We start from the raw sequence: 17,995 nt of genomic DNA, 5'->3' as shown, positions 1-17,995 counted from the left end.
TGATTTTTAATAAACTTTGCTGCTGACCGTATTTCATTTGATCAGCGCATAAAGAAGTGTTGAAATTGGAATCATATACTGCAATGGTGCTCAAAATGGAACATTGGGTGACATTTATTTTTGATTTTTTTCTTATTCATTTTTTGTCCGTCCAATGCTGTGAGAATGACCCGTACATAATCTATGAAATCCACGCATTTATCTCTGAGAACTCTCTATAACACGGCTATAAAAATAAATCACTAATAACTTTTTCCAATGGAAGACTATATATACCATATGCGTTCTGTCCATTATATGCCCCCTGTACAGAATAAATGTATGATTTGGTAGCAATGTCTCATATTTCACGGAGCAGTTTAGAATTTAATCTCACCCAGTTTGGATAGGATCTTATAAAAGTTTGAAACGAATAGATGAAAAAGGATCGTTCGGATCCTCGATCCATTCGCTTATATATCGACGTGGGAACGGGAAAAGCGAGAGAGAGAAAGATAGGAGAAAGGAGGAAAACCATTAGCCAAGTTTATTTCTCTCTCTGGAGTTTCTGGCCATCAAAACGCGGCAGGTGCTTTTGACGGACACTCCAGAAAATTTTCGCGACGGCAATTTCCGCCGATCGAACGTTTTACGCTGGAATTTTCCCGAACTCGATCGTAACGGATTTTTAGCTGGTCCCAGTAGGAGAGATAATAGCTGGAGATAATTGACGGTACCCTGAGAGATAAGGAAGTCTCTGAAATTAAATGGTCTCCCGGTTCCATGGGGCTTACGTCCTCCCTCCCTGTTGCACGAGGCAATGGAATTTTCGTCATTTTCGTTTATAAAGAATCGGGACTCGCCACAGATATAACCTAAAGACTCGAAAAACGATTCGTTCTTGGGGTTTTTCGATGCTGGAGTGTCATAGGTTATCATGCAACTTTAGAATAGAACTGGTGGAGGGGCGGGGGCTAGAAAATTTCTCCAGGGAATATTCTATATTTTCATGCATTTTCCTCTGAACTTGGGATTCCAAGCAATTTAATGTGGACCCAATGCAATCATGTTTCTTCCCCGAGTCCGAAAATCCCTGGATAAAGATGCAATTTCCAGGATGTAAAGTAGTTACACCCTGTACCGTAATTTCCCGCATAACACTTTTGTGTACTACACAGAAAGTAGATTTTCAAAAACACTTTCGGAGGGTGGATGCAAAATACTGATTTTATTGAACATCCTCGAAAGAACAAATACTAGTGAGGGATTAAAAATAATATATTGAAGGTGATTTTGAGTGAAATGTATAAACAATATATCCTTGAAGAGGTTTTGAAATATCCTCACAACTACCGTTTGTAGAGGATTTAGCGTAGTGTTGTAAAGAATATCTTAATATCTTCGTATATATATCTGATACACATAAGATGTCCAGCTACTATGGCCAAAGCTGAAAAACCGGACAAAGACGCCTTGAATAGAAAGAGTCACTGCATAATTATTATTTTAATAATACTTTTGGTATAAAAGTGCCTCTCTCTATACCAAACTAAATATAGGTTTGGCAGCCTACAAGATCATTATTCGCATAAGGCCGGCAATACACTATATAAATTTGATACAAAGTTCTTTCATAAAACTGGAAAAATGCGACCAACAAGCGTACGGGTTACGTTCGAGCGAATGTAATCAATAGCCTTATTGGGAGTGGTTTTTTTTTAAGTTTTGTAAAATATCTTTTATAAAACTTTTATTGTGTAATCCCGTCTTAAGAAAAGGATTTGTTTAAAAGTTGGAGAGAATTACTTTGATTAAAAGAACGGAATAGAATTTCTTTAATTTTTGAATACAGTTGACGTTCCTCGGATTCGCAATCCCTGCTATAGACAATTCCAAAAAAGATAAGAAAGTATATCGTTGTAGAGGGATTTATTGTTAAATCGAGTATCGTTGTAATGAAGTTTCACTGTATCTGTATCTCATAGCACAGTGACTTACGATACATTCAAGTCAATGTTTGAAAAACTTGTTTCAGATATAAATGAAATTAATGTTTCAAATGTGTTTCTGACTGTAATCATTTGCGCATTTACCTTACTCGTTGTAGACAACCGTAATTTCTAGGAGTGCGTTGGGTTTTTATTTTACCATACTTATCGATCCCCTCACTAATTAGTGCCCGTAACATGGAACCTAATTACGGATCTCTTTCTTATGAACATTTTTTTGTATATTTATATATTTTAAGTTAATGTAAATCCTTTTACTCTCATCATTTCCTGCTCCAGGATTGCTTTTGACTTACACGAACTTCTTACCTTATCACTCAAAGAGGACTGCTCCTCCTCTCTTTAGATCCCATGCCCCTCCTCCTCATCCGACTTGGCACACAGTATACAACTTCGAACCGTCGCTTCATGAATGATTAATTAATTTCCGTAATTACTGCCACCCTCCTCCGTCCTGATGTCCTTGAATAGAGAGAACCGAAGGGTCCTGATCCAGGACGCTAAGCGCCTTAATCCCTTACTCGTAGTTCCCGGAAATCCCTCGGAACTTCCAACAGCCAGGAATGTTTCGGGGTCGGTTCGAGTCTCTAACTCTGCCTTGTCGGTGTCATTAGTGCGTTCTCTTTTACATCCGCTCAAATTTAAACCTTAATTTCGATACTTTATAAATATCTTTTGGAGAGAGGGGGAGAGAGACTTTTAAAGAGCTCCTATATATACTATCGCTGGCCTATCATGTCCGCCTATCAGGTTCTTGGAATTAAGGGGTTGATTTTGTAGCGGGTGGAATTAATTGATGAGCCGAGTAGTCTTTAAATTTGAATTTGACTAAATTTTTCTCTTCGTGTTCCAATTACATGCCTGGAAAGCGATTTTTCTTACTTTCTTAAGAATTTAAACGAGTTCCTAGCATGTTGTTGATTTCGTTCCGAAATGTATTTTTTCAATGGTAATTGTTTATACATTTAATTATTTTATCTTTACTTTGTATTTAAAAATGCGATGTTAATTACAGTTTGGATAAGTTTTGTTTATTCTAATTTTGGAGTAGGGATTGAGTAATCTTTGGTGGTTGAAAAATGTGTCTTTTTCTTTACTCGGAGTAATTTATCTTCCTATTCTGTGTCTAAATTGATTTATTTACATTAAAAAGTGTTCGAAATGTTTATTGAGCCGACATTTTTTTTTTAACTCAGTTCTTTAATAAGTATATTCCTTGAAATAGAATAATTGACTGAGAGAGGCTACCGCTAAAACATTGTCGAAGGTAGAATCATTTTTGTATTTTGTATCGGAATTATTTCTTGTTTGAATATCTAGAACATGAAGAAACATCCTGAAACAATTAGTCGCTATAAATTAGCAAAAAAAGGAAACATTCCTACAGTAATTGAAAATTTCTCTGTTTAGGAGCAATTAATCTTTCCGTAATGTAGTTTAGAAACTGTACTGGGAATGCAAGTAAAATGAATAGTCTTTAGTTCTTTATCTGAACTTCATGTTCAGACCGTGTATTGATGATTCCGGTTCGACAACAGTGAAAAATTGTCGGACTTTTCTTGGATGATTCTACGCATTTGCAGTTTATACCAGTCGCCGTTCTTCATAACGACCTCCGCCCTCATTGGTCCGCGGAAAACGAAGGTTATATTGGGAGGCCGTTGTATCGAAAGTTTTGAGAGAAAACTTCTCAAGGGAATTGATTTGAAGGGTTTGCAGCGGGAGGAGGTTAGCTCCAGTCTTTTTCCATTGGACCAAGAAGGAGTCACTCACCCCCTTTTTTCCCCCGTTTCTCGCTCCAATGCTACGATGATTTTAGTCCTATCAATTGAGAAATATATGAACCAACTACTGGAGTTACCTTCGTCTAGCACCGCAAGAAGGAAATTTTCTTTTTTAGAACTAACCCCCCTCCTCTGCTTGAAAGCCTTGAATTCCTATTTGCATGGAATAAAATATTATATAATTAATTTTGTTTGATGTACGCAGTTTCAATTAAAATGCATCACGCATTATAAGTGCTAAATTCTCCAGTATTCAAGATCAAATACAATTTTGATAAACAAAAGACACGGATTTTTTTCATATTTTTGTAAAAGGGGGGGGGGTTGGTAATGAGCTGAGAGTTCAGACGTTGTATAGGATTGAATAGTCTCCATGGGTCGTTATATTGGATGAAAGAAAACGTGAGATGAAAAGACATTTGGGACTTATCGTGGCGGTCATTATAGTGGAACGGTCGCAATAACGCACGATCGTTATGACGGGGGTCAACTGTATAATTAAGCCTTATTTTCCAAACTCGGTCTCATTTTAGTTCGCTTTCAGCCTGAAATTTAGATACTACACAAAGACGTTTTTAGGAACCAATACGATTTTTTTTGTTGCCATGGGAGTCTGCAATATCTGCATTCAGCGCTTCACACTAATAACAGTGCGTGTTGTAAGGCATTGAAAAGTGCGTCTCTGGTGTATCGGTTGGCGCACTTGCTCGGTATACAAAAGGAGTCGGGTTCTTTTCCTGGAAGAGACAAATCCCTTTTATTTCCAAATATTCGTTTCGGCACAACATCCAGAAAATGCAATTTCTCAGTATATTTCAGGCCGAAGAAAAAAAATATTATCTCTTAATATTAATTACATATTTTTACATTTTCCTGAATTTTTTTTCTTTTTTCTTTCCAGCTAGTCGTTTTTGAAGAGTACAGCGAACCAGCGGACCTCCGAGCGGAATTGGCCGCCCTCGCCGCCGAAGAGGAATATGGTCCGCTATACATGTCTCCGGTTGACCAGCTCTCTAGGGATGAAAGTACATCGCAACAAGAAGAGGAAATGTATAGTATTCCTTACGAAGGATTGAACCAACATCCCACGTTGCCGTCGACTTGCATGAATACAGGTAGGTGAGAGATAGATGATGAAGACACGAATATACTACCATACAGTCAAACTCTGTTATAACGACCTTGGTTGTAATGACATACATGGGTGGAGATACGGGAGAGGCATGTGGGCATTCCCCCCCAGCGTCAAAGGTGGAGTCGACTGATCTAATGTATATGTGTATATACGAATTGGCATGATCATCATCGTGCCTCCCCCCCAACAATAATGACTGCCCTCCCCCATACTTTCAAGTCTATCTCCGCCTATGACGACATTTCAGATATAAAGTCAATAATTGTCAGTCCGGGCTGATTGTCATAGGGGATAATGTTAATAACGTCGATGAAAACGCACTGACGTTGGATATAACGACAGCATTTTGTTGCTTTTGCTTCCGGTTTTTACAGTGCTTTCTGAAGAAACTCCAGTAATTAGAGCTCATCACATTGAGGCAAAGTTTGTCTTTTGCGCTATTGATGTCCAACGGAAAATAATAATGATAATAATAATCACATGGTTGACAATTTGGTTATCGTCCTGACCTGTATTTGTGACATTCAGGTAGTTTGCCCCAGTAAGTACCCTGTTTTTCCCAGTTCTTTCATTAGAAAGGGAGGCAATGATGGTAATTTGAATAATTTATAAATTGTTTTTCATGAATGTGACTATAAATGTGCATCTCACGTATTTGACATGGCTCCCCCCCCCCCCCCCGTGAAATGCATTTTAGCCGCTTCATTATATCACTGCATTTCTCACCGAGCGTTATTTTTAAGCAATACCTGGCGATTTCGTCGACCAGTGGCGATATTTTTCATAACAATTGGAAATGTCCTATATTTATGATCATGATTTCCTGTATTCTTCTCGGTCCAATAAGATCGTACTTACCGTAATGAAATTACAACTTCATGCGCAGTATTTGATTGATCTGATCATATTTTGCATCCAAAAAGGGCCTCGGAAACTTCAACCACGGATGTAACAACAAAATTTCGCAGAATCGAATAACCGAGTTCGACTGTATTGAAGTCATGGTATCGTAATTAGGACGGACAATGGCACTCTGGCAATAAAATTACCTTGAATCAGATAATTCAACACTTTATTAGAAAGCGTTTAATAAATTATTGAAGGAGAAATACTGCTTTTGATAATTTCACAAATGTTATTTATACCCAATACTTTTAAAAAATATAAATCTCCTACGCATAATTGAAATATTTTGTTATTGAATTTCAGAAGGAAATAAAGATCAATTATAATATCGCACCTGCTGCAGGTCACTTCGCGTTAATTTGGTATTTTCATTCATTTTTTTTTTAAATCTGAAAAAAGGTCAATGATTCATCAGTTTTTAATTTTCTATCAAACACTGAGCGAGGGGGGAATAAAAAAAAGAGAAGACTTTGCTATAAATATCTAATTTCTCCATCGGTGAAATGAAGCAGATTACGCAAGTACGCACGGGGTAGCGTTCCCGTGAAAGCAGTAGCTGGTAAATGAGCGTTTTCTCCGTAAGAAAAATTGCTTTGGCAAATAAATTTCCCGTAATTAAATTTCCCCGATCCAAGAAAATACCGAAAGAGAGAGAGAGAGAGGAGGGAAGAAATAAACATATGGCTTTTCCATGGATTTTATACTAGAGAATTTTGTTATCACGTTCCATTTTATTATTACATTTTTCTGCTTTTCTCTGGTTTTTGCACAGAGGAATTTCCTTTATAAAAGATAAGGCTATTGATGGAAACCAGAACTGCTGGATTTTTGCTCTTTTTTTTGTTTCTTCAATCTCTCTATATATTCTGTTTTTAAATTCACTTTGTGATGAGAAGTAGCTCTATGTAATAATACTCGGTCTATTCTTCCTATGATATATTTTTTTTTACCCTTGTTATATAGTGTGGATGGAATTTTTATTTTCTTGTTTGATAGGAAATCAATAGGCTCCACCTTGATAAATTACCTTCTTATTTAATTGCTTGTAACTTAACGAGGGTTCCGGCATTAAGTTTCGGTTTCTTTTCGAAAGTTTGTAATTCAATTTTTTCCCCTATCGTCATATGCATTATAGAAAGTTATCTTAGTTTGTTTAAAAAAGTAACCAAAAAATAGGGCATGATGTTTAGGTATAGTTTCATGTTTTTTCTGATGTGGTGAGTTACACATGGCTGACACTTTAAAATTTCATAGGTTTTTATACACTGCTGGCCACCCAAATTGCAACACCAAGAAAGACAAGAGATATCGCAACAATATTTATTTTGTAGATAACATGTTGACCAAGCATCAAATGATTATATTTATAGACTTCTGTGAAGTGTGGTTCCTGCCAAAATCAGTAGCCAGAGTAGCCGCCATTGTTGGAGATCAACGCTGCCACACGCCTCGGCATTGATTCAAAGAGACTTTGGATGTGTTCTTGGGGTACAGCAGACCAAGCAGCTTCCACGCATTGCCAAAGTTGATCTGGTGTGGCAGCTGGGGATGTAATCTGTGTCAATCGTTGAGCAACCATGGACCACATGTTTTCTATCGGCGAAAGATCCGGAGAGCGAGCTGGCCAGGGAAGCAATTCAATCTGGCGATTGACGAAGAACCTTTGGACAATGCGTGCCACGTGCGGTCGCGCATTATCCTGTTGAAATATGGCTGTGGGCAAGCCCTGAAGGTAAGGAAGGACAACTGGCTGCAACACCTCGGAGATGTAGCGCTGGCTTTTTAAAGTACCGGCAATGCGTACTAGAGGAGTGCGAGAGTGATATTCAATACCGCCCCATACCATAATACCCGGTGCAGGAACAGTGTGGCGGTGCATAACGCAGCTGTTCAGCATCCTCTCTCCACGGTGTCTCCAGACTCGAATCCGACCATCGTGGTGTTGCAGACAGAAGCGTGACTCGTCAGTAAAGACAATTTCATTCCATTTTGCCGTCCACATCCTTCTTTCATCGCACCATTGGCGGCGGAGACGTCTGTGGTTCTGCGTCAAGGGTAGACGAAGCAATGGACGTCTTGCGGACAGACCACTCTGCTGTAAACGGCGTCGAATGGTACGCGCAGACACTGGATGATGCGGTACAGACTGAATGTGCTGTGCTATGGTTCGTGATGTGGCTGAGCGATCCGTCACTGCCATACGCACAATACGCCTGTCATCACGTGAAGTGGTGCACTGAGGTGGATGCGATCGAACACGTCGGTCCGTCGTACCCTCCTGCATCCAACGATCACATATCCGCATTACAGTTGTTTGGTTTTGTCCAACACGACTACCGATTTCCCTGAAAGATAATCGACAATCTCGGTAGGCCACTATCCTTCCTTTGTCGAACTCGGATACTTGATCAAAAGATGATCGCTGTTTTCTACGAGGCATAATTGATCGTTTTTTTGAAAAAACCACAAGAAAAACACAATTGCCGTACTTCAAATCGTCAAAATCTCCAAGCCTTAAATAGCGCTTTGAAGTGGCGCCACAGGCGCGCGTGATGTGCGTCTGCGCTGAAATTCTAATCATTTGCATATCTCACCTCCGCTAATGCATGTTGTAAATTTCATATTATTTTCATGCTTCCTTCAGGGTGTTGCATTTACGGTGGCCAGCAGTGTATATCGTACACACGCAAATTATCTACAGGCAAGCCAAAACAAAAATCGTACACGTTAAATGTATTACGTATAAAAAAAATTATACACATTCATCGTGGTATTAATTTTATGAGTTTGTGGAATATTTTGAAACTTATTTTTAGACATATCTACATTAATGTTTCACCAAGATCATGGGTTAGCGTTTCTCAAGGTATAGTCCGGAAACCATAGATGGTACTGAGTCTGTGACTTGAAAATTAAATCCTAATTAGATGTAAATAATTCAATTGCATACCAGAAATATTAATAATAATTTTTGGTGGTCGCTCGAACTTTACTGATCCTGTGAATCAAAAAGGTTGAGATACGTTGTTCTAAATGTTGACACACACGAGACATTATTTAGTCCGAGGCCATTTGATTCGAGTTTAGTCGGACTTAGTCCAAATTACGGGCCACACATGACCAATCCAATCCATCGAGCAAGGTCACTTTTAAGTTTTGTGACGTATAAACCTGTTCTTTCGAGTTCAAACATAACCAGTCTTGAGACATTGAGTTTTCTGGATGTTAGGCCGAAACTAACATTTATAAAGAAAAGTGATTTGTCTCCTCTGGAAATCGAACCTGGATCCACTTGCATACCGGGCAAGTGCGCTAAGGGGCCATTGACGTAAGCAGATTTTCAGTCATTTTTGACCCCCTCTTCCCCTTGTCAGCAAAACACTGATCCCCCGTCAGCAAATTTTCGTCAGCAGCTTATAATATTTGATATCTTAAAAAAGGGGTTGTTGATGACGTGAGCAACCTTCAAACCCCCCTTACACCTTGTCATCAAAAGTCAGCAAATCCGAACCCCCCCCCCCCCCCCCAATACACCAGAGACACACTTTTCAATTCCTTATAACACGCATTAGTAGCGTGAAGCGCAGAGTGGAGACAGCAGCCTCCCTTAACTACATCAGTTTTCTTTGCAAATGTTAGTTTCGGCATAACATTCAAAAAATTCAATTTCTCAGTATATTTCGGGCCGAAAAAATACCATCTCTTAATACAAAAACGCCAACTGGGGCAAAAATTGCTGTAGTTAAGGGAGGCTGCTATGACTCCACTCATCGCTTCACGCTGCTAATGCGTGTTATAAGGAATTTAAAAGTGTGTCTCTGGCGTATTGGTTAGTGCACTTGCCCGGTATGCAAGTGGACCCGGGTTCGATTTCCGGAGGAAACAAATCACTTTTCTTTCCAAATGTTAGTTTCGGCATAACATTCAGAAAACTCAATTTTTCAGTATATTTCGGGCCGAAAACATGCTATCTCTTGATAACAGTCTTCCTAGGAATCTCGTACAATATTAATAAGTGGACAGGACATATTTCTCTACATTGTTGCCATCTGGTGGCCTATGTCATTCACGAACTTTTTGCTGATTGCTACCGCCGTCCATCTACACAGATCTACTCAACATATGTATATACGCTCCAAGGAAGAAAAATTCTGTTTCCATAGTTGACCACTCACATCCGGCAAACGAGAAACCGGGGTTCGAGTCCCCGTGGGGGGGGGGGGGGGGCAGAGTTGAATTTTATTCCTAAAGTGATTATCTCTTCTCCAAATATGTATAACCAGTCTTCCGATTAATCGTGTATAAACCTGTTCCTTCTCTTTTTCTACTTCATCTTCTACTTCCTTCTGAAGGAAAGAAAAGATATGTAAAAGAAGGTGCTCTTCTTGTGTGTGTGCGATTTTGGATTAGAATTTGGGTTGTAAAAATGAAGATGGTGGAAATGAAGATGAGTGTTATTCTCACGGTTTGCTTTACGTCACCATCACGTTAAAAGCGGATCCTACTGTATTTCGGTATCACCATTCTGGAAAGTACCATCGTCATCAGAGAATAAATTGATGTGTAAATATTGTTACTAAATAAGCTAAAATTCTCAGCAGAATTTATTTAATCCGCTCACTTTAGTGCGCAACAAAAGAAACACAACCGGAGATATCATTTCCTGTTGAGGCTTGCATAGTAGGTGTAGTTAAATATGTTATTCAACCAGTGCCCCGCGGGCCAAAAGTGGTCCTCAGGCAGACGATAATTTTAATTCAAATTGAATGAAAAATGTTTTTATTGATATTTGTAATATTCTTATGGGTTCAAATTAAAACTAGACTTTCAAACTTAGGTATAGTCATATCTAATATCGAGAAAAATGCTGGGAATCGCAATATTAAATATGAAGTATATTGTAGCCAAAAAAATTCAATTTATGACAAATTCGCTGGTTATTGCTAAAATTAATGAAGAGTAGGGAAATAAAAGACTGCAGCAAACCGCAATAAACTAAAACGAGTTTCATGAAAACAGAATTCATCATGAGTGGGGGATCATTTTCATTGAAAATACGGGCAACTGTGATCTGAAGTATGGCAAAATACGGGCTATTTCCAATTATATCTTTAATCATTGACACAAGTTGGCTGAATCCCCAATTGTTGCTAAAATGGCTGAAAATTATTAATAAATGGAAAATTAAGGAATTCTGGCAGTCGCAGTTAATTGAAATGTATGCAAGATATACAGAAAACTGGATGTTGATTTTAGGAAGGAAAAAACTCATGACAAATATGTGAGATAAATAAATAAATATATATATTCATAATTATCTAGAATAATCTTCATTCACAATTGTAAGTAAAGATTACAAATTCGAATGAGCTTCTTTGGAGAAACGGGACAGTTGTATAAAGTCGGAACGGACAAAAATACAAGCCTCCGTAAATATAATGCTCCGTGAAATACGGGGCACATGTTCACGCAACACATGCTGTAAATTAGAGGTGCGTCGATTGATCTCGGATATTTCTCTGGTCATTTTGGTTGAGAAAGATTGGGAAACGCTGTGTTACAACATTTTCTTTTTTGGCCAGACAGTGTAAATAAATAAATATATGTATTGGATATATAAATGTTCACGCTACTGATGTTTTTTTTCCACATTTATCCCTTGGGATATTACGTCAAAGGTAAAAAAAAACTAGATCTTTTAATTTTCCAGTTTCACGAGAGAATTCGCTGCTCCCTATCGTTACGAAATGGATGGATGGATAAAATCATCTCTGATTCAGTTGTACCGTGAAATATATTTCCCAAAAATATTTTCTGCTTACTAATTTATCTAAATAGAGATAGTGTAGAATGGAAATATTCTCATGGGGCAATGAATCGGTTCGAAATATTCGGGCCAATTATTATTCTTCAATTAGTGATTCAATGGTTTGTTTATTTGGAGAGTGTCGGATGTTTCTCCGCGTTCGTTGCCAATAATAATCGGCGGACATTAATTTGCACCGAACAGAACGGGATAAGTTCCGTGTTTGAGGATAAGCAGTCGTCGTTCAATGGGAATGTCATTTCCAATTCGGCTTCCCCTTCCACGAAATCAAAATGACGTTCATTTGTTCTCTTTATTCATTAGGGACGTTTATTTCAGGTCTGATCAAGTTGAGGGGAAAAATTGCTCAGTTTTGTGCTTTGCCTAATCCGATTGCTCTTAATTGCTTTCGTTTGTTAATTAAACGTTTTGTTAATGTAGTGAGTGAAGCCGGGGCAGGAAAAGCTTGATGCTGCTGTCGGTTATGTCAAAGCGAATTAAGAGTTTGTTTCTGCTTATTTTGCCGGAATTTTTCGATAAACGGCCCGAATTTTTGTCGTAGTCAAACATTTGTCCAAACTGGTTCATGTCTCAGTGGATGTGTGAGTCAAATGCTTAGTCAGGTCATTTTTTGGTTTCTTTTGGTTATGCTAATAAGCTTTTATTTGTATTGTGAATTATTGTGAGGTTTTGCTGAGTTCGAATTCTCTGGTGTGTATGTTCTTCTAACTAATAATTAGATAAATTCAATGTGCGGACATTATTGTCTCGACATTTCTCTTCAGATTTTAATTAGATTCTTATTTTTAAACTTCGGCAGATATATGTTGCATGGCCAAAGCCTGAATTATCGTTAGTTTTGCCAAGTGCCGAGAATTCAAACATTTATCTTACCCAATCGAGGTCACAAACACATCTCACCCCTCTCTCAACTTCAGAAAATGTTGTCTACATAACTGGAATCATATAATGATGACAATCGACAACTTCGTTGAGAATTGTTCGAATTTGTTAAAAACTGTTTTCTCTCCCTAATTTGGAAAATATCTGAACGATGCCCTTTTTGGATCCATATGTGCCAGTATACATAAAATATATTTTTTTTGTACGTTTCTAAAACAGGTAAGTCGAACCCTCATTCAACGAATCAGATAAAATAGGAAATTTTATTCATTAAATCGGGGTCAAATTGATCAGGAACATACACACACACTCGAAACAAGAAATTGTAAAAGATACTTACTTTGGGGGTTGCTGTTATAACTTATTTGTTATAAAAATTTATAACCTAATTTATACAAATAAACAAATACAACGCCACAACCAGCAAAATTCCCAACGAGGTGGCTGAGAATTTATTAACAATTTGTAAAAAAATACATAAACAAGTTCTGGATGAATGAGATTTTCACACACATCCTGTTGCTTGTTACTGCAAGGACAAATTTTTCTAATATAACTAAAGGATCCTTTGAAAGAGGTATGAGATGTTAAATGTTTTGCAATTTTTTAAATCAATTTGGATATCTAAATACAGTGTCACGATAACAAATGTAATACAAATGCATATTTACTTTATTTAAAACATTTTTATAATCAGAACTTTTTGTTTACAACCAACGGTTGAGAAGAAAATGCCCCGGGTAATACCCAATCGCACAGCAGAATTTGTCAAAATCGGAATGAAAATTAGGTGCCTGTCAAATTTCTAAAGAGTCAAGCATAATTTTTCAGAGAGAAGAGGTCCGATGTAACTATTTTCTGAATTTTCTGTTACTTGGTGGCTCTTTCGTATGTTGGGTGACATGCTAATATAAATTTCAAAAATTTTGTATTTTCCTCAGATTCCGATGTAAATTTTCCACGAAGAAAGTTTTTGTAATCTATATCAATATTTCAGTCACCGTGGTGAACTTGCACCTTATATCTATCATTCCTGTCACAATTTTTCTAACTATGCACGAAGTGTAACGATTGAATAGTACACAGGTCTACAACGGTATACTATTCAATCATTACACTTCATGCATAGTTAGAAAAAATTATGGCAGATGGCAGCACTATAACTAACATCATACAGAAACGAACTTCACGGAAGGTTCACTACTTTCACGCGCGCACACATTCCAACATGCACCAATTCGTTAGAAGTTCCGCAGATATTTTTTATACCCATTATTGGCTTGTCATTTCTGCATCTTCGTTTATTCTCCAGCTGATCAGGTTGGGATTTCCGGTCATACATTCCTATGCGATTCTGTTTGGTTTTTGTGTCTTATACATCCTGTAAAAGTTTGTACGATGAGTTTTCAATCACACTGTAGATAATATACAAATACTTTGACTTCCAGTTGCATCCATCGATCAAGAAGATTCGAAATCGCTATATTTGATGTGAACCTGGGTGCATCTGGTTGTTCTCAGGTTCAGTATTTTTATGGATAAAGTCGAACAGCACTGCCATTTTTACTAGTCTATAATACAGTCGAATCCCGTTATAACGAACTCCAAGAGAGCGGAGATCACTTCGTTATAACGGAATTTTGTTATAAAGGTATTATAAGTTTTTTTGCATTGTCCCTATGTAAAAAATCTGGGGTATTTGAAAAGTGTTCGTTAAAACGAGATTCTCGAATGTGTATTTCTTGTGGTATCATGTCCGCAGAAAGATCGATCTAAAGCTATACGACTGGTTGCCTATGGTCTCATTATACGAACTTATTATTATTTCTATCACCTTTTTGTCAGTTCTGAGAAGAAACACGCGCGGATCGCCAGTCATTAGCTTTTACCTCCCAAGAAAAAAGTTGCTCTCCTTCCGCATTCCCTTGTGGAAGGGCTTGTGTTTCCTTCGGGAGGAAATGGAAGTGGGATGATCTTCTTTGCAAAAGAGAAAGAGGAGAAAAACTATACAGAGTGATATGTTCCTACGGGTAGTTCTGGCTTAACCAGGCATTTACTGGTGGGCGGAAGGCCATTAGCTGTGTGAGTGGATTTCATTTATTCCAGCTGAGAGCATTGCGATGCCCGTTCGTCCTTCTTTTCGCTCCCGGGGAGGGGGTGGGGAGCTTTTTATTTTTACATCCAGTTACATCCCGTGTAATATAGCTTAGCTTCTAAGTCTTTTGCGTCCATTAGCCATAAAGTTCATCAGGGTGGTCTCGCAGCTTGGGAAATTCTGATAATTATTCCTAGTACTGCTAATGCTGATCATGAGGTGTTTAGCTAACTGTGTGTAACTGAACAAAGATGTTCAGCCTGTTCAAGCTAGAGATTCAACATTCTCCAAAAGTAATAACGAGCGAAAGTCAATGAATTTATAGAGCAGTGTTCCTCAATCGCTGGTCTGCTGACCGGTGCCGATCCGTGTAAATTTTCTGCTGGTTCGCCAAACATTTCGTCGAATTCTTGAAAATAATTGGGGAGTCTCAACTGTTGTAGGGGTGAGAAGGATGTTTTTTTGACATTTCTACTGCAATTATGTGAAAGAAAGGAAAGAAATTGTTCGGCTATGAGTGTCTTGAATAAAAAGCAAATAGAGAAATCGAATGGAAGTTCATGCAACTCTAAAGCGTATGCAATTCTACTATTTTTTCAGGAAGCAGCGAATTTCCTACTATTACAAAATTGCAATTCTTCTCAATAAAGGTTTAAGTTGGCACATAAAATTTATTTTGGTGTGCGGCATCAAAAGTTGACTAGAAATTGATGCCAAAAACCAAAATAACTGAATCATTGAGTATTCCCAAGAGTAGGCTGAGACGCTAGATTTTTATGATTTTTTAAAAACATTCGATATAACGACCTCTAATACAACGCCAGTTTTCCATGGAACAAAGAGGGTCGTTATAATGAGTGTCGACTGTATTTATATTAGTTACATAAAAAATATTTATCATAATTCACTCTATATATTTCATGGTCACCTGTTACCAGTCTTAACCATACATTTATTTTCATGTTGTATACCGGTTTGAAATCAACATTCCATTACATTCGGAGAAGTCTTCAAGTTCAGATAAACTTGCTGTACGAGTACAAATTTTAACATATATCCGGCTATTGGCTACAACAGCAGAACAATGCTCCGAACAAGCCAAGTTATTTTATGCTCACCCTGCACATATAGTACATTTCTTTTTTCATTCATCATATAAAAGGATTTTTTTCGTGAAACACCAAAGAGAAGAGCGCAGAGAATTTTTCCTCTTTGCCGCTCCTATCATTCTCTGCGCATCCATGGCAATGGATTGGCTGGAATATGCAGTGAATTACAAAGAAGGTTTTGCAAGAAGAAGAAAAGAGAAAAAAAGTAAAATATTTTCATATTTTTCTCGTTTCCATTTCGCACAACGCGTACCGAGTAAAACGAAATGCAAATTCAATCCGTATTTTTCTGTGTTGGGGGGAAGCATCTCAGCGTTTTCTCCTCTTAGCAGAGAAGTGCGTGTCAGTATGAGAAATCCGGATTTCGTATGGCGTGTGTTTTGGTTCTCGGATTGCCTATAGGATAGAATTCAAGAGCTTGTATGTTCCTGCTTTCATACTTAGAATATATGTATCCGATGGTTTCCCTACAAATATGTACGTTCGAACTGAAGATCGGGTGAAGGCGGAAAAAAATCAAAGGTTCACGCAGGGAAGCAGCTATGGGCATTGTAGTAGAGACGCTGACGTGTATGGTCTTGACTGGAAGTGTATTAAGTATCATGCAGATGAAATAAAAGAATGACAGCAAATATGACGACTTCTCAAAACTGAAGACAGAACACACACCAGGTCCCCTATAGGTAGAAAGTGCTAGAATACGCATTTCGAAAGCATCTTGAGCGATCCTGTCTCCACCAAAAAAAAAAAAAAATATTAGTTACATGCGGGGGAAGCATGATGTTGTTCGGCTTGCCTTTCTCAAGTCAAATGTGAGTGCTAGCTTCACTTTACTCGACGGCTAGAATGACAGCGTTGACTGCAGAAAAATTCATGCTAGCCAATGAAATTTGAAGCTATTGATATGAGTATATTCGCACGTCTGGTCTCAAAGTCTAAAATACGTAAACAGAAAACACAAAAGCACCTCAGTTATGAAAACGGTGAAAAAATTGGCATGAATCCTGCGTGTTTTCTGCCATTCGTTGTCCAGCACGCAAAAGTCTGCAAGAGTTTAGCAGAATAGTTATTGAAGGATGGAATTTCTTGCGATTGAGACCCATAGAAGTCCTGATTTAAAGTATTTCCCCCATCGTTGTCAGTCTTGGAAAATATGACAGTCATTCAACGCAATTTAGACACCTTATTCCATGTCTAGCTAGCAAGTTGTAGCTGTCACATATTGGGATATGATAGCCTATGTAGATAAGATACTCGCCTTCAGTACCAAAGGATGATTGGAGGTGTCGCGAGTTCGATATCTGATTCGTCTTTATTGGAATCTTTCCTGACGGGGAGGTTCAACAGAAAAAGTGACAGGGTGATCGCAGAAAGTTCCCGGCAGAAGGGTTAGCGCACCAACATATCGACGAGATATATGAGAAAAGAAAATATAGAACGCTGCCGTTCGGAGTTTGGCAATAAAGTATAGATTCCGGTCTAATAAACCCCCGTGTGCAGAAAATGACCATGGGTGACAAAAATTATCAAATGTACACATATTTTGGTTTTTTTCATGATTGTTAGAATTCCCTGTTTGCATCATTCTGCGTCTTTGTTTAGGTAAATCAATGAGAGAGAATTTCTGTTTTTTAAAAAGCAAAAAAGCTTTCGGATTTTAATTCTGAACATGTCTGAGGTTCTACATATATTCACTAATGTAAAACTGCCATAAGGATTTTCAAAATTCCATGTTTTTTTATTATCCTACTAATCACTTGTATCCCGTCGCAAACCCCTAATACGTTCATCTTTCTAATCGAGTGTTTTCATGGCTGATATCGATCCCTTAAAAAGCAGACCCACTCGTATGGACGATTCGAACCAATAAATGATCCTATAGGTTGACAGTGAGATGAGATCGGTAGCAGGACAAATAAATATCAGAATCCCGTTTTACAGTCCACGTTCGTTATATCACCCTTCCCACAGAAAACAGATATCATATGAGGAGATCGTCATATCGATAGTGAAAAAAAAAATGTTCTAGATAATTCATATTTGGAAGTAATAATAAGAGCAATGGCAGTGGGAATACATTGGGTTAGAAAATATTAATAAAATTGCAATAATTAAATACATGCACGCCCCTACTGAGTTCTTCAATATCAAAGCCAAGGATGAACAAGGATTGACAAATGAAAAATCGGGTTTTGTCCATTTCTTTGCATGAAATAAAGTTTAGCAAAGCTGAATTTGGACTTGTTAATGCATTAAGTGGTCTTCGTTT

At 37.9% G+C, this 17,995-nt stretch overlaps 1 protein-coding gene across 1 annotated transcript in view; it reads left to right on the top strand.

Annotated features, from left to right (window-relative positions):
• The window catches only part of LOC149071142 (uncharacterized), a 384,675-nt gene that overhangs the window by 145,836 nt on the left and 220,844 nt on the right, over nucleotides 1–17,995 (top strand). The window contains exon 3 of the mRNA XM_089248128.1: nucleotides 4,674–4,887. Coding sequence (XP_089104254.1) covers nucleotides 4,674–4,887 — 214 coding nt within the window. The remainder of the gene's footprint in view (nucleotides 1–4,673; nucleotides 4,888–17,995) is intronic.

The sequence above is a fragment of the Pholcus phalangioides genome, unplaced genomic scaffold (genome assembly GCF_987345545.1).
Source record: "Pholcus phalangioides strain wild (caught in Gottingen) unplaced genomic scaffold, Ppha-v1.0 ptg000019l_1, whole genome shotgun sequence".
NCBI lineage: Eukaryota > Metazoa > Arthropoda > Arachnida > Araneae > Pholcidae > Pholcus > Pholcus phalangioides.
This window is presented reverse-complemented; position numbering and strand designations above follow the sequence as displayed.